This window comes from Anguilla rostrata, chromosome 6, assembly GCF_018555375.3.
Source record: "Anguilla rostrata isolate EN2019 chromosome 6, ASM1855537v3, whole genome shotgun sequence".
Classification (NCBI taxonomy): Eukaryota; Metazoa; Chordata; class Actinopteri; order Anguilliformes; family Anguillidae; genus Anguilla; species Anguilla rostrata.
The window spans coordinates 44321384-44347911 of record NC_057938.1 but is presented as its reverse complement, the minus strand read 5'-3'; the positions used below and the strand labels follow the sequence as shown (position 1 = coordinate 44347911).

Here is a 26528-nt window from a genome sequence, read left to right as displayed (position 1 = left end):
CTCAGAAAGCCGTGGCGAGAGCGGCGGAGACGCAGGCGCTCCTTCCTTCCTTTAACGGCGACCCGGGGCTTACGCGCGTCCTGCTCGTCACCGTCTCGTTCGCCCGAGCGCGGGCGTCGCCGACCGCCGCCATTTTGGAAAACCGGCATCTCGGCGAGCGCTGTTCTCCTGCACGCGCGCTGTAACCCGGCAGGCCTGTAGATGGCGCTCTCCCTGTGAGAGCGGTGCCTCGTAATCCCTGGAGCTGTGCGTCTGTGTGCTGGAAGCAGGCACTGACTGGTGCTCTGGGCACTCTGTGTGGCTCCTGTACATCACAGGCTCATTCAGCCCTGGGGGAGAATACATGAATTTCATTACAAAGCCCCACCACCCCCACCCCGCCTAGCTTAACAGCGCAGGTCTCAGAAGTGTAACACTGTAAATGAGCCACCAGGGATGTGACGAGGGGCTTTTTTTTTCCCCACCATAAAAAAAAGAAATTGGGAATGATGACTTGTGCCCCTCCCCCCGCCGCGCCGCGCCCCTCCCCTCAGCCCGCGGCTCGGCCGGCTTTGAACTCGGACGCCTGCCGCGGGGAGCGGGGCGGCGCGACAATGCGGGAAAGGGTGCGTCCCGCGGCCGGCCACCAGGGGGAGTGCCAGGCGCGGCCAGCCGAGGCGCCGCGCGGAACCCGGGCCGCTGCTCGCCTGCCGGAGGCGAGGGGCGAAACAAAAGACCGCTCCTCGTCGCCGGGGCGGCCGACCGAACGGGGGGCTCTGCCGGGCTTTGTTCTCCCGCCTTTTCCGGTCGTTTCCGTGCGAAGCGGCGGTCGGCGGAACCGCGGGCGGTCGACCGGGCCCTTCACTTCACCGTCTGGTTTGGCGTGGATTAATTGCCCCTGATTTGTCTGCGCCGCTCCTTTAGAGACCGTTTGAACTTCAGTCGAGCACTTGAAGCCTCCGCGTTCGTCGCGGGCCCGAGACTCATCACAGCCGGTGCGGCGGCTGCGCTGAATGTAAATGAGGGAGCCGTAGCTAGGATACCGGAATATGAACTCCGTTCATTAGGGTTGAAAGACCGAGTAACCTTTCGCAAAGGCGACATTCTAATTTGAGGGCGACGATCACAGGTGTCCCCTTAAGACGCGGGTTCGTATCTGCTTAGCGCCCTCTGTTTTCCCGCTGACCCCACCCCCCCACCCTCCTTCCTCACCCACTCCATCCCCGCTCCGACCTCGCCCTCGCCTCCAGGCATCCGCAGACTGTCAGTTGCCATCGGCGATAGATCCTCCAATCAGCGGAGCTCTCCCGTTGTACTTCTCCTGCAGGTTTCAGCTGCAGTACATCTTGTGCGAATTTGCCACAGCGGTGACTCGAGAGTCACGATTACCCATTCAGCACGAGGGAGAAAGAAAGCAGTAGAGCTGTTAGAGCTAATGAATAACACTTGGGCTCTTATTCGAATGTTACCGTCTGCGTAGCCTCGAGACACAGTTTCACAATCAGTGCACAACTGCAACACATACAACACTTCTCCCTGCACACACCAAATCACACCACACTCCGTATATCCTCACAACACTCAAATGTGTCATCCACTCACTAAAATACTACATGTTGTCACACTCACACAGACATATCTACAACTACTTGTTTACACACCTACAAACACACACGACATGCATGACCTGTGCTCCTCCTCACATCACCACACACTCACAAATGCATGCAGACTCAAACGCACACACACGCACTCACTCACACATACATATACGCACGCACACTCACTCACTCACTCACACAGACACTCACTCACACCACACACACACACACACACTCTCTCTCTCTCACACACACACACACGCACACTCTCTCTCTCTCACACCACACACACACACACACACACTCTCTCTCTCTCACACACACACACACACACACACACTCTCTCTCTCACACACACACACACACACACTCTCTCTCTCTCACACACACACACACACACACACACACACTCTCTCTCTCTCACACACACACACACACACACACTCTCTCTCTCTCTCTCTCACACACACACACACACACACACACACCTCTCTCTCTCTCTCTCTCTCTCTCACACACACACACACACACACACACTCTCTCTCTCTCTCTCTCACACACACACACACACACACACACTCACTCACTGTCACTAAATAATCACTGTCCAACAGATGGCGCAGCCGCACGTAGCACGTAGCTGCAAGGGTGTTTATTAGCGATTACGCAAAGCAAACATTCGTGCAACAAAACCAACAAAAATCAAAACAGCAGGAACAAAGCCGGTCATTGAGTTCAGGCACCCTACCACCTACCCTATAGCTCTGCCTGACCCACATTGCCCCCTACAGAGAACCAGAGCCCCTCTTCATTAGATAGCTCCTCCCTCACAGACAATGCCAATTCCTCATTTTAACTGACTGGCCTGGTTCATACCATCCCCAATTTCTACCCTTGTATCATTATAATTTTTCTAAATTCATTCTCACACACTGTCTCACATACGTGCGCACACGCACACACACACAAACACACACACACACATTCATTCACGCTTGCACACACACACACACACACACACACACTCTCTCTCACACACGTACACACACAGAGCTTTGTTCTCTCTGATTCCTCTGCCCTTTGCTCCCGCAGGTGTCCACTGCACGCACGGCTTCAACCGGACCGGCTTTCTGATCTGCGCCTACCTGGTGGAGAAGTTGGACTGGAGGTAGGAGCGGTCGGAAAAGTCGCGGTCGGGATTGCGTTGCCAGTCAACCAACGACAGATCGGTGGGCGTGTCCGCCCTGGCCCGGTCCCGAGCTCATTGATATTTCAGACGAGCCGGGCCGTGTCAGATAATGCGTCTGCGTCGGAGCCGCGTCCGCACGCTCTGCTCGATAATAAACGGGCAGGACCCCGGACGCGTCCCCCCCCCACACATTGCAAATGGCGGTCTGCGTCGCCCCGGGGGAGCGGTAGATGAGAAAAATCCCGCTCCGCCCATTGAAGGAGAGAAACTGTGGACAGATATTGAGCGGCCAAGGCCGCGCGTAATTCACAGGAAATGATGAAAGCGCGTGTGCCTTTTAGCCCTGCGCCGCGGCCGACGCTGCCCCTTTCAGCCGAGAGCGCGTTCCCGCCGTCCTCGACGACTGTCTGTAACTTCGGCCTCCCTACGGCAAACAAACGAACGCGAAAAATCGATGAACGTTTATTTAAAAAAAAAAAATCTACCTGCACAATATCCCGAGCTGCTGCTTATACTAAACGCTAATGGGAAAAAGGGCACAGTCTATTCAACCTTATTAATATAGACACTTGAGTCTATCGATGCACTGTTATAAGGGCTCAGCGCTGGAGTTTGCTAATCCTGCTGTATGGCACATGGCAATTTTCCGGTTTTATGCTCAAAGCTTGAAATCAGTTGTCTGTGCTGCTTGCGGTTAGCTGCCATACGTGTAATATATGCTTGCCTGAAGGCTACTGCTAAGCAGTGACGGCCTGGCTTAGCTGTTGAAAGGGAGGCCTCCGGGGGGAGTTTAAGCGCTGGTCGTGTCGCTGCGTCATTCTGCTACCGAGTCTTAGGGACGCCCAGTTGCTGCCTGAAGGAGTGTTGTGTAGGCCCGTAGGGGGCGGTGTTCTTTCTGGACCAACCGAACGGCCTTCGTTTTTGAAGCTGACTTCCTGGTCTTGTTGAGAGGCGTTGCTCACTAGCGCCAGTGGGGTTGGCCCCAGTATAGCTGTTTCAGCCACCCGTTTCAATGTAAGTCAGTGGTACCAATAAGGTCAAGATACAAAGTCAGTAATTTGTGTGTTACGTGTATTCACAGTAGGTGTTTTTTTTGTGAAATGTCTCCCCATTGTTTTGTTAAGTTATTGGGCCATTTTATCAATATTTGAATATTTAGTGGACGAATCAGGGACATCACTGCCTGTTATTTGGGTTGGGCGGTATTTCACGTGCTTATTGGGCGACCCCCACCCGGCCCGGACCACATGACCTTATAAGGGTCCTCCCTTTTCCCTGCTTCGCAGTCTATGGCTCCGGTTTGTACAGCAGGGCGACCCGAAAACCGCGGTTTCAAAACGCTGTTCACAAGCCCGTTTGGGTGACATCATTTTGTCTGTATTTTTCTGCAGTCTGCGGGACCAGCCAATGGCCCCCGGCGCTCTGGGAAATGATGTCTTCCCGATGAAACGCTAAACCGAGGCCCCGACTCACCAGGGTCATTACAGATCCAGTCGCGCTCGCTGCTGAGACCAGGGGGATTCCCTGGTGTCCTGGCCGAATCCCCAACCTGACTCTCACAATCCGGCCATTTAATAACCCCCCCCTGCCCCCCTTTTTAATTGGCTTAATATAATCCCTCCCTCCTCACTGTAGTTGATCTATGTGGAGCGCTCTGGGGGCCAAATTATGGCTGTGCAGCGCCAAGGTTATATCTCACCTGCGCTGTGAGACGTCGAGGGGAGGACGAACCGCGCTATATGAAGGCCATCCATTGTCTTAAAAATGATTATTAGCGTTATTATAACCGCGTGTGCGCGTTGTACATCATTGGTGCCGCGTATCCAAAAAAAGCACTTTTTCAGAAAATGAGAGAAATGCCTCAAGGCTAAATTGCATTAGCCGCGCTTCGGCTCGGCGGGGTTTTCAATTAACTCCATAAATCGCCGAGCGGCGAAGCGGCGACAGGCGCTCACGTTCGGTCTCCTCTGCCCGTCCCGCAGCGTGGAGGCCGCGGTGGCCGCCTTCGCCCAGGCCCGGGCGCCGGGAATCTACAAGGGCGACTACCTGAGGGAGCTGTTCCGTCGCTACGGCGACGTGGAGGACGCGCCCGCCCCGCCCCAGCTCCCCGACTGGTGCTTCGACGAGGACGAGGACAGGGAGGAGGACGACGACGGCGGCGGTGGCGGCGGCGGAGGCGGCGGAGGCGGAGGCGGTGGTGACCGTGGCGACCGTGGCGACCGCGTCAACGTCATCGGGCAGGACTCCGGGCCCAGCTCCTCGGCGACCGGGCCGGGAAAGAAGAAGAAAGAGCGGCTTAAGATGGTGAGCCCGGGGAGGCGGAGGGAATTATGGGACATCCCAGGGTCCCTCCTGCTCGCTGAGAACGGTGCCTCGGCCCATCTGCTCCTGTGTTATCACGGAGGCTACGTTTCGCTTTTTCGGGGGAATTATATGTTAATGACTGCAGATGAAATCTTGGCAAAGAGGAGTCCGCATGCTGTCCCTGTGCACACACACGCACACACACACACACACGCACGCACGCACACACACACACACACAGTCTTCGCGCATCCAGTGACAGCCAGACTCAAGAGCATAATTGCGGTTACATGGCCTCCCCGTTCAGTGCAGGCCATTAAGCGTATGAATATTCCCCTAATAAGAATAATTAAATTACCACACGCGCGTCTCGTTAGCGAGCGCGCGGAGGCGCGGAAACAAGGGTTACGGCGAAGCGGTGAGTTTGAGCAACAGTGTGGGTTTTTCATATTTATGAGCTGTTTAAAGCCCCCGTGTCCTGATTAGGAAATTTGCATGCTTGTTAACAGAGGCCTTGGAAAAGGGGGCCCTGAGAGATGGAGGGAAAGACAAGGAAGCGTTTGTCTCCATAACGACCAAGTGTGCGCCTTTCTACCCCACCCCCCCCACCCCTCCCCCCCACCCCCCGCTCCTCAGGGTGCCATTTTTTTGGAGGGCGTCACGGTGAGAGGCGTCACGCAGGTCACCACTCAACCCAAGCTCGGGGAGATCCAGAGGAGGTGCCAGGAGTTCGCCGAATGGGAGAAGTGAGCAAATCCCGCCTTTTAAAAAAAATTTTAAACACCCCAGCCAATCAGGGAACTGCGCCCGTGTTTCACGTAGCGCTCCTTAAGAACGGAGATGTCGCAGGGCGCCGCTCAGAGAGCGTGCTGTCTAGACTAGACGATTGTGCGTTTAACTCAGACCAGCAATGATGACATCATCTGCGGAAAGCACCCCAGAATTATAACAGCATAATAGAAGCAATGAGATCGTAAAAATGAATCTTTGTTTAAAAAAAAAAAGAAAATTCTTGCTTGATTCTTCATTCTTTAAAACTCACAGAGGGAATTACCTCTCAGTGCAGCCTGTTATTCAAAATAATTACATTCATTTACTAAATGACATTTTGAATCGTTTTGTCTTTCGTCTCTTTTAACCAGCTGCAAAGAGGTCTCTCGCCCGAGACGAGAGAAAGTTTGGGCGCTGATTGCTGATCGATTAGGTGATTGATTGGCTCGTTAGTCCGGCGAAATGAACGGAAGCGGTTTGAGGCGCGATCGTCCTCGCGCTGTTGTTCGCGTTTCACGCCCCTTTAGATCACAGACTAGTGGCGTGGGGCACGCGGTCACTGAAACGCCTCCGCGCCACAGCAGAGGGTAGCGCACCGAGACACTGGGTGAACTGCTTGTCAAAGGAGCGTTTTCTCTGTAGTGTAAAGACGGTCTGAGGAAGCTAAGCTCAGACGCGGGCTTTTGTTTGTGGTGTTCTCAGCTGTAGCAGTTAGCTGGCTTAGGAGGTCAGTTTTGCTTGCGGGGGGTGTCTGCAGCTACGTGCTCGGAAGAGCTGATGAAGGATCTTCGTGGTATCTGGCACAAGGAGAAGCTCGGCCAATAGGAGAAGTGAGGAATAAGCGGGAGCCCGTTAGCCTGCTTCTTGTAACTGGCTAACAGCAGAAATGCCTCCCATTACCATAATTAAGCCCGTACAACGGGTGCTAGAGGGGCCATTCATCAATAGAGGCCGAAGAAATTGGTTTCAAATCTCAGTTTGAATATCAAGAGGCCACGGTCTGAATTAAATTGTAAATCATTACAGAATTTCAGGCCCGAGGGTGTAGAATTCCTTGCTGCCTCCTTCAGCTTGTGACATTTGTGGTTCCCGCTGGAAGCCCGTTGTCTGAGACTGTGGGGAAATTATGATTTTAGGGAGCAGTGAGCGTGCTCAGATTGGACTGGGTCAATGCTTTATAGACAGGGGGCGTAATGTCTGCTGTGTGCACACACAACGTCGAGACAATCTTTTTGTGAGAGGCGTACATTGTGAAAATAAAAGCAAATTGTTTTTCCTCCTGCATAGCAACAGCTGTTTTCCACTGGACAAGCAAGCAACACCACAAAGATGTGGTTACACAACCTTATCAGTGCAGTTGGAATAACTGTTCAGCCGATAGTCTGACGTGATACACCCCTGTGGTCATGTGACAGGGGCTCCAATGCTGTGGTCATGTGACGGGGGCTCTCTGAGACAGTAACCATGTTCATGTGACAGGAGCTGGTTGTGGTGATACCACAGATAGCTATATGTAATATATTACTATATACCTAGACTAACGATATGGTCATCTCTGTATTCTTAACATTGAGAGTTCTGCCTTCCTTATGTTGACTTTGACTCTGACTCATTCCAACCTGATGCATCTTCTGAAATTTGCAGTAGAGTTTCAAAGGGTGTTCATATCACCGGAAACTCCTGTTGGTAAACGGAGCCTCCTGTTGTTAAGAAAAACAGAAGACAGAAGGGGAACGTAAGAGTGGACCATCTGGCCAGTCTATAGTAGTATCTGAGGTGATACAACCGTGGTCATGTGACAGGGCCTTTCCGAGGTAATGATGTCAGCGACACACATTAGAGTTGAAAATGCCATGGTCATGTGACAGGTGATACCTGTGTGGTAATATGATGGGGGCTCTGAGCTGAAAAGGCCATGGTCATGTGACTGGAGTTCTCTAAAGGTGATACAAGTGCAGTCATGTGATGGGGGCTCAGATGAAAATGGCATGGCTCTCTGAGGCGATGATGCTGTGCTCACGTGACAGGAAGTCTCTGAGGTGACTCCGTCGTGCTGCGTTCTCAGAACCGCGTTTTTCCGTGCGTTCCAGGTCTGGGTTCCCGGGTGCGCAGCCGGTGTCCATGGACAGGAGGAACCTGCAGTTTCTGGAGCAGAAAGCCTACAAGGTCAGCTGGAAGGCTGACGGCACCCGGTGAGTTGGCAAAAAAAAAAAAAAAACTGATTAAAATCATTTTATCTGTGTGCAAAACGGACCGAGAAACCTCAGTGATTTAACCCGGGCGTCTACGGTCCCTGGCATCCCACAATCCGTTTTCCCCATTTTGGCTGCTCTTCAACCCGGATTCCCCAACGGAATCACTCCCCTATTTTTCCATTATCTTTCACTGTTATACCAGTATAGAATTGTCCCTTTGTTGAATGGACTGTTGCAATTCCCTTCATCATCAATAACCCTCTACGGTTCAAATTGGCTCGGAAGGGGGAAGGGGGAAGGTGGGGGGGTGAACGTGTTTAGAGACTGGGCTGGATTAGCCCCGCCCGCCCCCTGCCCCCCCGCCCCCGCGCTTAGCCAAGCGCGCCTTGAGGAACGCTCAAAGTTTCGGTCCGCCCACGCCCCCTCCCCCCCTCCGCTTTCCTACACTCCCCGCGGTAAGTAATCTACGGCTTCATTGGGCAGAGGATGTGAGCGGCATGACAAAAGCGTCCCGCCGCCTCCCCCTTCCGCCTCTCATTCCGCCGAGGTTCGGGGGCTGCGGCGAGACGCCGGAGCGGGGGTACTGTGAGGGGGAGACCGCGGAGCGGCGTGGCGGGCCTCCTCCGGCGAGCGCCACGCCTCGCGGCGCGCGGGCGGCGGGAGGGCCCTTCCCTCAGAAACGCCGCCACGCTCCCGAGCCCGTCCCTTTCGGCTCTGAAGCTTCGACAGGCTCGCGTCTTCATCCGCGGCCTCATTTGAATTACTAATGCGTTCCCCGGGTGGTGGGCGGTGGGGTGTCGCAAGTCTCCTTTTCACTCTTCCCCTTCGGTATGGAAATGGCTCGATGACTAATGAATCCGTTCTGCGTGTAGGTAAGCTATACCTGAGTTCTCGGTGCGTCGGTCCAGAGCCCAGACTAGTCACGCACAAGTGGGCTGGTTTATGTTCTGTTGTCTTCATAACGTCGGAAATTGCCCATTGGTGTTCGCCACACAGCGCGTTTCGCACGTATCGGCTATCAGCACTGTAGGTTGTTCACTTAAGTGCCGGGATAATGGCGAGACGGTATATCTCTCGGAGAGAGAGAGAGACAGGAGGTAACGGCGCTTGAAGTTGAATGAAGGAAGTCTGGGCAGAGCGGCCTGGGTCACGGTGACTTCAACCGACGCTAACGCTAGCCGAAGCCCGGTTTTCCGAAACGCCCGATCTCACGCGGGAGAGATTGCGGTGATTACTGGGGCGAGGCGGGGAACGGGGCAAGGTGAGCTCGTAAAGAGCGATGATAAAAGACAAAGTGGGCGAACGCGCTGCCCGTTAAAGGCGTTTTAATGGACGGGTGAGAGGCCGTCCGATGTGCAGCGGGTATATTGGGGAGTGAGGCGCTGCAAAGCAGAGACGTTGACGTCCTGAGTACCACTCTGGAGCAGGATGTAGCACGCATCCAAATCTGGACCGCATGTCTCTTTAATGTCTTTCTACGATGTTTCTTCAGCTCTTAGAGGGCTAGCACAGTCTCTTTATTTAGCTCTGATATATATAAAGTGCACTCATTTCTGTAATGTGGTTGTTATACTTTTGTCATTACCAGAACCACGGTTTCTTATTTCGTTGTACACCACAGAGCAATTTCACACAATCTGGGGGGGGGGGCAACTGAGCTTATTTATTTTCTGAATCGTGGGCTTACGTGGGTTTGTACCGTAAAAGAAAAGTTTCACTCTTGCAACGTTCCGTGATCATCGGTAACTTGAAGTAATGAACCACCATTTTGGCTCACATTAGAACAGCAGCCATACAGTAAACTTTCAACAAGTTTGTCTTGGCGGGGAAACACTGTGCATCTACTAAGTTTAGCCGCTCCCTTCTTATATTAATGAATCGTCTCTGCTCGTCAGAATGCCTGACCTAAGGTGATCACTCACCGCATTCTCATTAAAAGAAATTCCGTGAGATGTAGCCAGCTCCCGAGAAGGTTTTTTTTAAACGTGACTTTGTCGAGTGCGATAGATATGAGAACATCGTCTCAGTCTATCCGGGTTATCTCAGTCACATCACAGCGCTTTTGCTGGATGAGCCGTTCGCAGGTTGTGTTATTTTATACCCCCCCCCCCCCCAATTCCTTCACTGTCAGGAGTGTTCCCAACAGTACCCAGAGTCACATTCCGTCCTGTTCCAGTCTCACAGCGCGTAAAAATAATAACGTTGCGGCCATTTTAAATTCCGGCGGTCCGCCATAACGCTTTTTATACTCTGCGCAGGAGTAAATATTTAATGAAGGCGCTCGTTTGTTTGAGATTTTTACATACTAATGAAGCGATTAGATCGGAGGCTCTGACGTGTACGCCAGGCCATAGCAGAGCCAGCCAGCCAGCGAACGGCCACAGATGGCTACACAGACAGGGCGCGGTTTGACCCTGTCGAATGGAAAGGACCCTTGAACATTTCGGGCGTTGAATTCATCATCGTTATTATTATTTTAACAAGGTACGATACGTCCTCTCTCGGGATGTCATATAAATAGATATAGGTATTAGAGGTGACTTGTGAGAACACGGCCCCCCCTCTTTCGCCCGTAATAAACGGCAATATGCCTAATGCAAATATCAGCGAGGGGGGGGAAGGTTCGAAAACCCCGGAGAGAGGAATTATTAAGAAAACGAAGCTAAGAAACCGAGATGTTTGCGTTGATTCTGAAGACGGTGAATATCGAAGGTGAGCAGGAGCAGTGCGGGGAGCATTAGGCCTCAGATGGGGCGGAGACAGAAAAACAGTTGATGACAAAAAAAGAAAAAAGGTGGGGTGGAAACAGAACCTTGAATAATAGCGCACAGTCATAAGGACTCCACGGTCATTAGCATTCCTTTTGAGACTTAGAAGAGCGTTTTGTTTCAGAGACAGTTTTGTTGTTTTTCTTTTGTTGGTTTCAATCTTATTTCTCTATTTGGGGGTATTGTTAGTCTTCCCTGTTATTTTCCCAAGGTTAATTGCTATTCTGTTTGCATTGTTTTGATATTGTCAGTTCTGAAATATTCTCTGAGGGTAGAAATTTGTGTGTGTGTGTGTGTGTGTGTGTGGGTTTGTTGGTCTCTATGTGTAGCTAGTAGTGCATCTGTGAGAATGTCTGGTAGTAGTACTGTACATATACGCTGCATGGTACATGTCCTGGTCACTGAACCGGTGGACCTGGCGTCTCCCCCACCTCCATGCGGCCGGTTTGGAAAGCGAGCCCTGTGCCTCACGAGCGCTACCGAACCGCAGTCCGAGAGGCCGGGAATCCACCGGATTAGATTTTTTTTTCCATCGCAGAAAACGGCAAGAAAGCCGCCCCGGATCTTTCTAGAAGGAAGGCGATGCGCTCGTTACGCGTCGAAAGCGGCTCCCCCACCCCCGGTCACGTTGAGCGTGGGCGTGCCCGCAGTGCCGGCCCGGCCGCCCACCGCTCTCTCTCCCCCTCTCCCTCCCATGAAAACCCCCGCGCGAGCCACGCTCCTCCATCTGATCCTCCGGCACGTCTCCTCTGATGATGTTTAGAGAGAAAAAAAACAGAAGGAAGAGAACCCTAGAGGGGAAGCGCGGTGTTTTCATAACGCCGCCTGCGCCGTTCTTTCTCATTTGCGGGGAGTTTCATAAAAGCGGCGTCTTGTTCAGCTGGATTACCTTTTTGTATTTTCATTTTTTTTTTTTTTTTTTTTTTACCCTTTACTTCACAGTGGTTTTGTCATGAGCTCATACATCGTATCGGTTTTTCTCTGCATTGGTGTGTGTGTGAGTTTCTTAAAAACATTGTATTCTTGCAACAACAAGACAAATGCTGGATAATAGCTCATAGTGGCGGCTTGGATGCTTGCGTCCAGTCGATCTCTGATATTGAAGGGAGGGACCTGTCTCATTTGGGAGTCCAGAATGACCTTCCTGCATAAACACGTTTTACACACCCTCTGTTACTTGTGGTTTAGCACGTACTCTCTTGAATTCCTCTTCGACGTCGCTGTTCAGTGTGCAGGCACAAATCGTTGGTGAAGCCATTAGGTTTCCCATATATGCATCCATTTCAAAGCGTGTTTCTGACTGGCCCAAAGCCGTGACTGTGTAGCCGTGATTCGTCAGAATAAGGTTTTCACAGCACTGAAATAATCTATTGGTTCAGCTGTTCTTACAACTAAAAAGTATATCAAGTTAACACCCTCTGTCAGATGCAGTAATTTTCATTCAATGGTACATTGCTCAGAAACTTTTACTTAACATATTGCTAGTGCTATCCAGCTCTGCAGCTACTTACTCGAAGTAATTATCTTGTCAGTTGTTCATTGCAAAATCATTAACTCTTTCGAAATATTAGGTCATCGTTGTTCTGCTTAGTAACGGTTCACGTCTGAGTAGAGGAACATTGCTATGTTCCTAGTCGTTTTCGAAACAAGCAGTTTATAACTAATAAGGTGTTTAGCTTAGCCATTAACTTTTATTTTGTGAACTCCCAGTAAATAGTCTTTGCCATTTTGTTGGATTCTCCCTGTGCACACCATTGGTTTTTCAGTGGGCCTGCTTTTTATGTGACCAAATTTATGATGGTTCACATTAGCTGAAAATGGAAACCTACCAAACTAGGAAGTTAGCGTAGTGGTGTGTACTACTGCTGTAAATTGTACTCTAAGAGTGCTAACAACAGAACGCCCACTGGATGCAGACTTTAGTAATAATCATCACTCTATGATAAAATACTACTCAGCATAGCCTATGTTTATGGTCTCTATTTTTTCTTTTGTCATGGATATGTATAAATGAATTGGCCATTTGAGTTAAATTAAGCATTTCAGCCTTCTTGAAAAACAGAGAATGTAGGATGCAAATAGTTTGTTGCCAAACCTATAATTTATCCCTGTAGAAAAATGAAAGTGGAAATTGGAAGTGGACTGGAAGTTAACGAGATCTTGAAAGGTGCCAATCATTTAACTGTCTTATTTGAATAATATTTATATGCCCTTAATTTTCCCCATCGCGTCAACGCTTTTTAAAAATAACTGCACCGCGACTGGAGACAAGTCTGACTGCGACTCCGGGAACACGACCCTTGTTGTTGCCGTGGCAACAGCGAACGCAGCCTGAGGCGGAACGCATTGACATGCGGGTGTCATGGTCACCTGAAGGTTGCACCTGCAGTAGCTCCCCCCCCCCCCCCCCCCAGGAGGAGGTGGACATATGGGTGAACGCACAGGGGGGAGGTGATGACACCTCTCCCGTCCCCGTGCGGCGAATCGATGGGCCCGGGCTCCCTTCTCTGTGGATAATTAGCCGGCGCAGCCTGACATGCCTTTCATATCCCATATATCCCGGCTGCTCCGCGCCTCTCCCCTCCTTTCAAACAAACAGGTGGCAATCAGTTTGTATTTTCCGCCGTGGGTTTCTTCCATTGCGGACCTCAGGTTTTCTGATTATCGAGAAGCTTCTGTCATTAACCTCAGGGAACTTTCTGCGTGCGAATTGTCTTAATGTTACAGACTTTTAAAGAGCTGGCGCGTCACAGCTGTTTGCTGTGATTTTCTTGATTAGAGCGCATCGCCGGCCTGCAGGTATTTGTTTATCTCCCGAAAGCTGGTCCCGACGGCATCAGCCGCGCTTTCGATCGCTCGACGCTTCTCGCGGCTACGTCCTCGGACCCCGGCAACCTGACTGCGATACGCTTTTTTTTTTTTTTTTTTTTAAACTTCCTGGCGTTTGATTTCTCAGAACGCATGTCTTGTATGCCCCCTGTAGTCATATCAGCTACATATGCGGGCGTGATGTAAGGGGGGAATATATCATTTGAACTGAAGGAATAAAGGAATAAATGCATTAATGGGGTATTTAAAGTTCACGGAGCGTTGGCGGATTCGGTTCTGCTACCACGTCGGGTTGGGAGATTGACGCACTTAACGCCCTGTGGGATCTCATCGCCGTGGAGATCTTAAGCTTCTTACCGCCGCCCAGGGTTGGGTGGGGGGGGGTGGTTGTTCCAAAGAGCAACTGTGCCTCGCTTCCACTCTACAAAGCAGATGTCACCTGGTGATGTCATGGCCTTCTAAAGTTAACCTTCTTCCGCCGGGGGTCCGCTGTTCATCTTTTCTCTCCCTCCCGGTTCCTTTGAATGTTGGAGCAGCATACGAATCAGAAAACCCTTTGGGTTCCTCTCAAATGGGCCTTAAATGACTCACCGTGGTTTCGCCATTACCCAGGTTGTAAGTTTAATGGCAGAATTGGGCTTTTTGAATTTGCATCCTTTGAAGGTTGCGAGAAGTTCAGAATATGCAGAATGGCTTTGAGCACTGACTGCAGGAACGGGCAGCATGTTGAGGATATATATATATATTTTATTATTAGAATCTGTGTTGGCCTTGGGTTTAATGCAGGTAATGAGCCTTGCATCTACCTTTGAGAGACACATTCTCGGAAGTTTGTCCACATTAAGAGCACGCATACATTTCTAGAACATTACCTTCTGTCTGAAGGACATTGTGTTTTTGGCAGGCTGAACATTTTTCCTTCATCTTTATTTCCCTTTTTTATGTTTATGACTGGAAGCACGTCGGTCGTATTATAAAAGCAATTTAAAAGATAATGGAACGACGTGTCGGTGTGATCTTTTGCAAAACAGAATTTTCCTCTTTCTGAAAACCTCAATTATTTATGAAATACGATTTTTCAGATGGAGATGTGTCCGTGTGCTGTTTGTTGTTGCGATAATGCCAGAATTATTCATATAATTATGTATTGTCGCGTGTGCGCACGCATGTGCGTACATGCCTTGGGGAATGAATGGGATGTGAAATTAAAAGCCTTTGTTTCAGTGGCGAGGCACACCTATCAGTATACGGTGTGCACGGGTGGTCTGTGTCCTGTTAAAGGGGAATTTTCTGAAATTTCTTGGAACGTGGACAGCGAGCAGCTACGATGCAGACGCACTTGCGGCGTGTAATTAGGAGCACTTACGGTTTGAGACGGTCTGGTATCTTTGGCCGTTAGACGGTCTGGTCATGTAGGAGAAAACTGGGACACGGTCCCATCCGAATACCGATTATGCGCGCATGAATTCCGCGGATGAACCAGCTGTAATATCTGGCCAGATAAGTCATCTCTTAAGGACAATAACAGGTGCTGTATTATTTTCATAAATCAAGCGTGTAATTAAAGCCAGGCATTGAGCGCACGCCATTGTAATTGGTTCATTTTGTATCATGTTTTGAAGTTGCATATGCTCCTATTAATGAGATTAGTTCCCTTTTTAATCTTGCTAATGGTTACAGTGCGTCTGAAAGACTGCGACAGTGGTTAGTAAGTGGTCCAGTCCTATAGGGGGGAGTTAAATTATGCTAATTTACGCTTAAGAGATGAGATTATAACGGATTTTGAAGACGCAAGTGGTAGGTGTTATGAGGCACCGGCTAGTATTTACGATGGTAGAAGAGGCAGCTTTGCGTACAGGCTAAACTGCAAGTGTTCTGGGAAAGTGCTCACCATCCCCCCACTGTCTCTGTGGATCTTCTCAGCTCAGAATGCCTTCAGCTTGTGAGAGCAGTGAAATTGGTTTGATTCAATGCGTTTTTCTCAAAGGCATCCTATCATTTTCCCAGAACACACGGACACACACACACACACCCACCCACACACCCACACACACACACACCAAAGTTACAGGCAAACACTTTGCAATGTCATTCCTTTGTGCAATTATTCAGGTCACTCAAACAAAGGACAATGTGTGTCCACATCTTCTTTTCCCTGTGACCCTGACGGAAAGAATGCAATACACTGCGTGATGTGGGAAAACACTTGATGGCAATTCTGTTTGACTACCATTTTAATGGGTAAGCGGCAGTTATTATAAAAAATGGACTACACCAGCCAAAGTTGTCCTATTTTATGATTCACAACATCAATAAACATAATTTTATTGAAATAAAAGCAAGAAATAAGCCCTGAAAGATCAAATCACGTGGTATCACTTGGTATGAATCTGGGCAAGATGGCTAAAAATCGAATTTCCCTAGAAGCACTCTGGTTGCTGGCTTTGGGAAGAATCCTCTCACTCTGATCTCCTCTGGCTAAAACCTGAACAGCTGTATTGCGGTAGTCTGTCAGGATCAGCAATTATGTCTTGTACAGACTCGTCTGAGTCACTGATAATGTCCTTTGATTCAGAATCAAATATTTCAATGCTGTCCATTTCTGCCATCTTTTCAACTTAAAGGTATAATAGCAGAGCTTATTATGTCCGCCTATTATGTCACGCATCACAGAAGTCATTTTCTGGCGTAGCTTTAGGTGTTTCTGTCAGGAGGGGTCAATTTGTCAAATCTTTAGCCATATTAACAACAATTTCAGCTTAATTAAATGTAAAACCACTGGTCCAATATCTTTGGGGGATGCCGTTGTGTCGTGCTCACCCTTTAAAGGTTTTTCAGTTTACAGATCTATCTGTTGCCATGCATGGATATAAATATCTTATTGGTTTGAATGGCAGTTTAGTGTCAAAATATGACCTGAGTAGCTGCTGTTGGGATGTGTTCTTGAATTTATGGATTGGGTTAAGGTTTGTACATTGAAGGTAACGTGGACTGTGAATAGCAGAAATCCCATCCCAAAGTCCTGGAGGTTTAAATTTCTCTATGAACTCCGAAGCGTCCTTCATTTTCTCAAACCAGACTAGAGAACCTAATTTCTCACTGAAGCCAATGGGCCTCTACAGATGCCTTACATGTTACCTGTTTTAGTTTGAATGACAGAAGCTGTCTAGGCCTGTCTCCATACTCATAATAAACCTGCTTTTTCTTAAGGAGAAAAAAACATTTGACTGTTGGTTGTTTAAATATGGATTGAAAGTGCCTAGCTCTTACCACCACTTGCTGCTGTTTTTCCACTTTATCCAAATGGGAAATTCCATTTTTCAAATGAGCAACCTTCCTGTTGCCTTTCTTATGAAGGGTAGAAGTCCAGCACCTGAGCCAGATGGCCCACTTGAGTCTGGATTTTGACAATCGAGTACGAACTGAGATCCAAGATGGACACGCAGTGTGTCCCATATCAGTACTTGGTTATGACCCAATAAATTAGGAGTGCTTTCAAGTGGATCTCTGCTGTTTCGATATAAAGCCATGAATGGGATGTTGTCCATCTTCAGGGGTGGAATATTGCTTTGTTGTTTTTCCCCAGAGATTGTCACACAGGAACAGTGTAGGAAGTTTCCTGTGCAGGCGGCCAGAGTTTTAAGTGCAAATCAGGACAATGGGGCAGATTAAGATGACAGCTGGAAAAATTAAATAAATAAACTTCAATTGCTGGCTGTTATTGTTTCGAAAAAGTCCCTCTCTGAAGGGAAACGAGGGCGAGTTACAGGCAAATGTGCGATTCCTTTCGCTCGATAGATTTCGGAGACGCCTCTGCGTTGGTGCTCGGGGAGGCCTGGCGTTCTCGACGGCATTCGGCTGAAAACGTCTAAGTTCAGCCCGAGGGTTTGTCCGCGCTCGGGAGCAGCAAGCCCGAAAAGTAACGGGTTCGACACGGAGGTCGTTTTTTTTTTTTTTTGCTTGCTTGGCGGCGCAGGAACCCTGGGACCAGAAGTATTGATGCATGAAATAATTTGCGCGTGGCAGACATTCGGCTTCTGCCTGCGTGACTGTGCCCTTTTTATTTCCCTCATGGGTTTCTCGGGCTTTTCATAACCGTGGCGTGCGGCTCCCCTAAAGCCAGCACAGATGGAGGCTCTGACGTTATTTTCCAATACCTCTCCAAGACGAGGCTCAATATCTGTAGATTTTCGCAGATTAACTTAGGTCATTTTTATTTTTTTATTTTTTTTACGGTCGCCTGGCGAAGGCGCTGGCTGGGTGCTTTTTCTATCGGCACTTTGGCGGCTCAGTAGAGGAAAAACAGAATTGCTAGCCTACGCAGGGTATCCTTCGGTCAGGACAGACCGCGGCGCCGTGGGCGGTAAACTGTCGCATACGAGCCTTTCGTGGAAGACGCGGTGCTAAGAGTTCCAAAATAGTAGCGTGATATTCGCTGACAGGTTCCCGTATCACAATAAGAGCCTTTTTTTTCTAATACGGTATCTACGTGTGCCTCTGTTCTTGATGCTTGTGTGACCTCATGCATATGCATATTGCTTAGATAAGCATGTTTGGAAGGTTTTCCTGAGGGCCTGTACATTTTCCATTGTAAGTAGTATGTCTGTTGTGAAGTGCAAATGGGTATTTTTGAGCATTGAAAAGTCTGAATTAAAGAAAGTTATTACACTGCATCCAAAGCAATGTTTTACCTTAAAATGATATCCAACAACTGTAAATGTTCATAATCAATCATTGCATTCATGTTTTTCACAGACAAACTCTTAACATCTTCAAGAAATGTATGATTGTATTGCATTCAGTTGCCATAACATCAGTGTTGGCTTTTACATTTCGTTGGGACTATAAATAGGACAAATAAAAGTTGGTCTGAAATGGTGTGCATGTCAACAACACAGCATGAAGCAAGACGGAATGTTTGGTTGATGTTTCATTTATATCAACAAAATGTACTTAAAACCTTCTGTCTGTGTTTTACTTGTGTGAAGCAATGAAAGTAATTGGATAAAGTAATTGGATAGTTACAAGCCCAGGTGATTTCACTGGGTACCAGTTTAAAACGAGACAACAGCCTTTGATTATTTGAAAGCGGTTTTACTTTTTTTCCCACTTGATCCACTCTATATCGCGCTGTGAAAAATGTCCTTGTCCTGTAAATATGTGCTGGGAAGATGTGCTCATTTGAGTGTGACTAAACCTGAGCTCTTTTTGAAGTAGGAAGCGTGCGCATGCCCGGACAAAGATCTGTAAAATACGAAATGGAAAACGCGATCTGAATAATTCTGTATTTATGATCGCCGGTCCTGGGTTGTGCTCGACGGAACAGTAGAACTGCGAGATCGTGATATCTTCTGTCCTTTGGAATTGCGCAGAGAACCTGAGCAGTGTTGTTATTGCTCTTTGCAAGCATAAAAACAGAAGATAAACATTGCGGCTGAAATTACGAGCCGGCCGGCTCAGACCGAGCGGTTAGAATACCTCGGAAAGAGGCTGAAGTGATCTCTCTTGAGGTCCTGCCAGAGAGCGATTGATCGACCCCCCCCCCATCCCCCCCCTCGCAGCCCACAGAAAGGAGAGACAGCGGAGGCCAATTGATGCTCCAGCTTTCGAGCGTCACGCTTATCTCAAGCCCCGCAGTCTACCAGGACTCTGATGTTCTTTTCACAATCTTTGTCTTTTCCGCTTTGCTGTTAAATCACTTGTGAAATATTGGATCTCAATGAGAAGGGCCTTTTTTTTTGGTTAACTGCATATCGGGTCCTGTCGGGATCGTAATGTGAGCGTTGCGGCCGCCGCGCTCCGAATCTCTTTCGCAGGTCTGACGTTTCCATGGCTGCAGGATTTGTGGCCTTCCTTGACCTCGCCAGTTCCTCGCCCGTAAAATGTCCTTCCGTCGCATAACAAAACCCGCAAATATTTATTAACCGCAGCGCGGTGTTTTACGGCGAGCCTATCATCCGTCGGGTTTGCCGCTCTGATTTTATTGTACGGTCGTATATCTGCCACGCTTACCCAAGCTTGGAATATGATTACAAATTTGGACTTGTTGCGATAAGAGCTACGCCCTTTACTTCGGAAAAGGCACTGTGTCAGTACGTGGGTGTTAATGTACAGGCTTGGCGTTTCCACAGCATAATTCTAATTGACCACCTAGCTGAGTTATGCCAGCGGATTCTGCAGTAATGATGAAAAGCTAAATTCGGTCCGGACCGGCAGAAGAGAGGGGATCCTCGTCATGCTCTTCTCAGCGGAGTCGAAGCCTTCCCGATGCCTCCTCATACATCATTAGGGCCGAAGTGCTTGTGGAGAGGTCCGTGGACGACCGGCCCCTTAAAGACGGCGATGAAGGGGCCGCCGCTCCTCGGGCAAGTCTTCTTTGTTCGGAGACGTGCGAGGGGGGGGGGGATGTAGCGCCTCGCCTTCAAAGATCTCAAAGCGCTGTGCCGTGAATATCGAGCTACCCCGCCTTCGATCCCCCGCCCCATTGGCGTCTGCCAAAACGCAGCCCCCGCCTCTACAATGCACGCCAGGCCGCCTCCCCACACCCCAGCCAGAAATGGACGGGACGCCATTACGCAGCCAATTAAACCACAGGGATCCATTTTTCCGATCTCCGGAAAAAAAATTAATAATTAAAAACCTGCCTCCCCGTCAGCAGGTCTCTAGTTTTTACGACGGGAGGAGGCTCTCTGCTTTTGATGCCTCCGATCTCCCGTTTTCCGCGACGGCGGCGATTTTACGGCGCGGTTTCTCCCGGCGAAAGGCTGGAGCCAGGCGTCTTCGCTTTTCCGGGCACTGAGGCGGGCGGGCATGCGGGCAGGCAGGCAGCGCAGCCAGAGCCGCTTCCAAATGAAATCAACGCCCCGCCCCTGCCTGACCCCGCACCCCCCCGCCCTCCCCTCCCCTCGACCCTTCGCAGCCCAGCTCATTGTTACTCCATCAAAGCGAAATGCCCCTCTTATCGAATCCGCAGGTCAGCGAGGCGGCGGCGGCGGCGGCGGGCCGGCTTTCGCCTCGACGGCCGCGCCCGGACCCTCTCTCCGGCGCAATCAGTCAGGCGCCTCCGCGCGCGATAACGGCCGCCGCGAACGTTGGGCCGCGCGTCGTAACCGCCCGGGCCGAGGAGCCGCTGATCCGGGGCTTGTCCCCCTGCCTCCGTATCGATCCCGGGTCCCGCTTGTGGGAAAAGGAGGGGGGAGGATGGGGGTGGGTGGAGGTCGGGCGGGCTGCTATATCGGCCTATCACAAAGAGCCGGGCCAGTCTGGAGTCAGTTCAAGGTCACCTTCCCGCCCTCTCTACCGCGCCGCGATTAAGATGTTTTATTAACTGATGTGGAGCCAATCTAGATGTGCCCGATGCCGTGTCTTCCTCGCTGTCGCCGCACTGTGTACCACTCCGTAAAGCCGCCCGGGAAGTGCCTGATTGCGATCATTGTGTGATCATCTGTTAAATTGGTGTATTATCATACCCGGCACATTTGCGCGTGCGTGCGTGTGTGTGCGTGGTGCTGGAACTGCAGTGGCTTGTCGTGCACAGAGGACATCGCAGCCTTTTAGACTTTTCCAGAGCGGTGGACAGACTTTTAATCCATCCAGACGCAAGCACTTCCTAACTCAGGGGTCACGCTTTCTTCGTACGCAGCAGCCCCCCGTGGTGAGCTAGCGCTAATCTTGCAGGGAATAGCCCCTCGGTGCCCTTTAACACCCTGCTCACCTCGAACCCGCCCCCCGGCCTCGTCTCCTCCTCCCCCTCCCCCTCAAGCCCTGCCGCCGCTCGCCTCCCGTAACGTTATTTCATGCCTCTCCGGCTCCAAATCTCTCGCAGGACTCGTTGCTTAGTGAACCTGCAGCCAGCATAGATCACATTTCCCCCCCCCCTCCCCCTCCCCCTCCCCCTCCTCCACTTTCAGTCGAGTTTAAGCAGTCCTTCGCTGTTTTTCCTGAACGGTTCTTGTTCGCCTTTGAAGACGACGTTTGCTTTGCTCTTTTTTTTTTTCCCTCTCCGAATCCTGGCGTAGTCCTACGGCGGGCGGCTAAACGATCGTTCGTCCGCTCGTCCGACCCGGCGGTCTCTCCCGCCGACGCCGGAAGCGCCACGTGCCACGTTAAACGCCACGCGCGTCCTCAGCGCTCGTTTCGCTAGCGCTCGCCTCCCGCCGGGCAGCCTGCCACCGAGCTAATTTCCGCGACGCGGGGAGAGCGTCCGCAATTAGGGGCGCGCGGCGGCGCTGCGCGGCGCGCGGAGGCGACGCGAGTAATTAGCGCCGGTGTGTTTCGCGGCGCGTTGATTAAAGCAATCAACCTTAGGTAACGAGAGAATGGGAAGACCGGAGCTAGCGCTGAACGGGGCATTAACGCGCCGTGCTTTGTTGGGGGAAGAGAGGATGCGCGTACTCACACCACTCCTGTCAGGGTAAAGAGTTTTCGGTGTCTAAAAAAGTTTTGGGTGCATCGAAATGTGAAATTCCTCACAGAGCTGCTGTTTTTTTTTTTTTGCAGCGAGTAAATGATATTCTCGGGTTATAAAATATTTCTGTCAGGGTTTCTTCTTGCATAAACACAGATTGCAGACAGAACGCGTTCGCCTGAACCAATGGACAGCACTTAGGATTCAGAGCAGGAACTCTTCGGCGGCGAGGATTTGGGTGACGTCTGTTGTCTTTCTTTTTCTCCCCCTCTCTGTCGCAGGTGATGCGACTGTCAGGTCTCCAATCTCGAGCCTTTTTTTTTTTTTTAATGGGAGCACGTCTTCCCGACTGCCTGTGAGCAGAATTGAACATCCACACAAACCTCTCTTATCTGCAGAACTTTCATAAAGCGGAAAGCGCCGGTCGTAAGTGTACGGAAGGCGCCTGTGGGGACCTGATTCCGGGGTGTTTCTGAGTGCGTTTCGGCGGGGCGCGATTGAACAGATTCTATCGACGCGCTGGATTCCTCGGCTCTGCATTCTTCACCTCGAGCGTTCGGTTTCCATACCGATGAAGTCAAAGCGTTCCGATTCGCTTGCTCTTGTCGGTTTTCCGCGGAGGGACGCACTCAAGGACGAAACCAGCGGTAGTGGATGTTCTGTCCGGTGACAATGGGCGTTCTGTCGATTTCCACATTTATTTTTATAAAGCGTTGGAAGCACCTGTTGCCAACCGGAACCCCCGTGTAGTTAGGGAGCAGTAGTGACAGGAGGAGCACGGGAATTGGTTAGCCATCACGATCTCTGATGGTCCCGTGTGACCCAGATTTGGCCGAGCGCAGGTGGCGACACTAATTCCCTCTCCGGGTCTGACCCTCCCAAAGTTGGCGGGAGATTCACCGCGGACCTCTAATGCCTTCCCCTCCCCACCCTCACGTTGGCCACAAATCCCTCTCAATTCAGGAGCTCCTCGTGGGATCTACCACTGTGCCCTGCAGCTTGGCTAGCGGCTAAGAGATCGACCCCCCCCCCCTCCCCGGTGACCCCTCCCACAATGTCAGGCCCTGAGTGGAGTTCAGATGAGCCCCTGAGGTAAATATTATATAACAGCCTCATCTTCCCGGCCTCTAAATGGCTACGGAGAGTGAGCTCTAGTATGCCTCTGGGCCTCGGGACCAGAGAGAACCCATCTGACATCCGCTCTTCTGGGCGTGCTCCGCGTTGCTGCCGCAGCACGCCGCGCGCGAGCTCTCCTCCGCGGTCGGTTAGAGGTCTGCCCTCTCGGCGGCCTGTCGTGAACCCGGAGTCGTCGGGCGCGAACGTCGCGAGGCGTTTTCGCTTTGTTTTTTTTTGAGGAGGCGGAGGATTTGCTCGCGTTTCGAAGCGTCGGAATTCTGCCGTGCGAGCGGGGAGCAGACGCGCGTACCGAGTGGACGGGTGCTCGCCGCGGCTTCGCGAACCGCGACCCGCCTTTTCCGATTGGACTGTGTGTTGCCGATTGACGTTTGCATCCTGGCTCGAGGAGTCTCATCGGATGCGCAATGTTTTCTTACACCGCATTCTAAGACTAAGGCCCCGTCGATTAAGATCAATTGCTCAGTTATCGGTTTTGTTTTTATATCTTTTAACTTTATATTTTTTTAAAGCAAGCTGGCTGCATTGATTTTTGTTTGCTTTGAAAATCTCCTGGTGTGCATATATGATCACAAACGACCTCCTCTTTCCCTGGAACGAAAAAAGGCCGATTCCAGTCATAACTTTCTGAGACTTGCAAATTCAAAGCTTTCTGCCGTGTTGCTGGAAACGGTTTTATCGCTGGTGTTAACTTCAAGCAGGAGATGATGCGAGTGTACTGTAGCGATAATCGTGTTTATACGTGTGATAGAGGACGGTCGTTGGCTCTGTCCCGAGGGTAAAAGGCTCTGCTCTTCTCTCGCAGGTACATGATGCTGATCAATGGGCTAAAGGAGGTCTACATGATTGACAGGGACAACTCGGTCTTCCACATAGATAACCTGGAGTTCCCCGTCCGGAAGGAACCTCAACATCATCTCACCAACACGTTACTGGATGGGGTAAGCCACAGTTCTTCTTTTAAAAAAAATTTTTTTTTTTTACTTCGTTCAATATGCCACACCCATGAGATCAGCTTCCTACCTGCAGGCGATTGGCTGAGATCGTCTGTCAAATTATCAAGCGCTGTGGGAGTCCGGTACAACATCACCGACAGTGTAACCTCTTATGTACCAGCAACTGTCTGATAGGTTAGCAAAGATTGATCCATATTCATCCATTTCCTGTCTTCCAAAGACATATCCTCATATATATAGCATAGTCACGGGAGAATCACTGACTTGAGTTTTTGAAGTCTTTGGCTGCCTTTTGGTATCCCATAATTGCTAATGTATCAGAAGATTTATCAGAGGAGATATTGGAAGAGTTTTCTGTTCCTGTTTGTTGAACGTGTTGAAGAGAGACTTTGAGCTGGTTGGTTCTCGGGCCGCTTATGAGGAGGCCGTCCTCCGGATTCGCTGTGACTTTTATCTGACGAGGCGCGCTTTACTGCCGCTTGGCCCGCCGCGCGAGCACCACGGCGCGCTTTCGGATTTTGGGGGGGTAAAAAAAAAAAGAAAATTGTGACTCATTAAAGAGAGTCAGAAAAGCGTGAATCTTCAATCTCTTTACGCCCCGCGGAATCCGAGCCGGCTGCGCCGCTACGTTTTTATGCAAATCTTGACATTTGAAACCAATTTTTTTTTCTTTCTTTCTTTCTTTTTTTTTTCCGGAGTCATTTCTGGGAGTCATTTTTTTTTTTGTATTCAGTCAAGAGCGCGCTTTAATGTGTGGCAGGCGAAGGCGAGGGCGAGGCACCGCCCCGAAAGCGTTTCAGAAACATCTGTTGTCGTCCGCGTTCATTATTCTACGGGACCGCGCGGTTTCTCCCCCCCCCCCCCCACCCCGGGGGCTTTTTTTCTTTTCGCAGTCAGCACCTTGTAATGATGTTTCAGCCCGCTGTTAAAATTAGTCTGCTGAGGTGGGTAGCACCTATAAGGACTTCATCTGTCTGCGGGGTCAGGATGTAGTCCTTCCATGGAAGTCATTATCGCTCTGCCGAAGCAAGGAGTGGAGAATGAAAGGGCCACCAGAGAGAGCCGAAGGGGAGGGCCAAATTGAATGCTTCTTTTTCACGTCGAGCTATTTCCGTTACCCTGGCTCGGCGGCTACCTGCTCAGCTCTGATTTACGGACGGGGAAATGGCTTCTTTTGTGGCGAGCCAAAATCTTATGATATTGTGTCAGCGGTATAAAAGTGGGAAACGTGCTTGAATTATTGAGGCGCCGGAGCGGGTGGAGGTGCAGGAGTTTTTATCGAGGCGCGCAGACCTCTCTGAAACCTGTCTGTCTGCTCCCTGTGGCCCTGTTCCCCAGCAGAGACTGGAGCAAGCCTCCCTACCGTTGGTCCTTTTTGGGTCGCTCTGTGTCCCTCAGTGCAGTCATACCTGGAACAGTAGGTAGCCTGTTACCTGCCTAGGGACAACAGATGAAATTTAGCTTGATAGCTAATTCTGGGACAGCAAAGTGGCTGCCCACTGTCCCTATCAAATAAATCAATGAATGAACAGTAGGAGTGCGCTCGAGATCTGTAGCCTGTGCGCTGTTGACGGGTAGCCCGGAGGAGCCAGAATAAAGTTACCAAACTGGCTTGGTCAACGTAATGGTTACCAAGTCATCCCCCCAGTAATTCATCCCCCAGCCCAATAATTCCCTCGCTACCTGAGCTCTAATAATTCCCTCCATCCAAACTAACGTGTGTCGAAAGTTCTGTTGCAAAATGGCTGCCGCTCCTCACCCAGGTGGGTGCTATACTTTGATGTGCTTGAGGTGAGATTTCACCCTATTCGCTCTGAATCACTTTGAAGGTAGGAAGCTTTAGTGTGCGGGTTGATGGAGTCGTTGTCCCACTTCTTTTTAGAAGTCTGGCTGGCTATCCCGGAAACCGAGGATTATGGGATCATACTCGAAGTTGGACACTGCCGTCATACTTTTGAGTCGGGTCCTTTAATGCAGCGAATCCAAAATCAATGAGGGTGCAGGCCAGAACTATTTATGAATCACTATTTCTGTTCTACCTGTCAACATAACCTGCCTGCATTGAAACGGATGATTATTTGACAAGAATTCGAGGCAGATGAAAATGATCAAAGTTTATAAGCGTTGGTTCATAATTTCTGGAATTCAGAGAGCCAGTGATGTCCAAAGATTAACCCAGCTGGCTCATTTCATAAAATATGCATTCTGTTCTTGCCTCACTTACGTAAGATCTCTCTTCAGGTCACTCAAAGACGGTGCATCTTCACTCTGCTCAGTTTTGTTTTCCCCCTTGACCAGAAACACGTTCAAATTAAAGTGAGTTTCGGTGCCGTCGCTGTGAACTTCAGCGGTGGGTCGCGTTCCTTTCAGGCTTTGTTGGCGGCACGTTTTGGGC

At 50.2% G+C, this 26528-nt stretch overlaps 1 protein-coding gene across 1 annotated transcript in view; it reads left to right on the top strand.

Moving 5' to 3' along the window:
- Positions 1–26528, top strand: part of rngtt (RNA guanylyltransferase and 5'-phosphatase) — a 97910-nt gene that overhangs the window by 8986 nt on the left and 62396 nt on the right. Inside the window, exons 5-9 of the mRNA XM_064339935.1 lie at positions 2673–2748; positions 4752–5073; positions 5710–5819; positions 7935–8036; positions 23983–24118. Of these exons, the coding sequence (XP_064196005.1) occupies positions 2673–2748; positions 4752–5073; positions 5710–5819; positions 7935–8036; positions 23983–24118 (746 nt within the window). The remainder of the gene's footprint in view (positions 1–2672; positions 2749–4751; positions 5074–5709; positions 5820–7934; positions 8037–23982; positions 24119–26528) is intronic.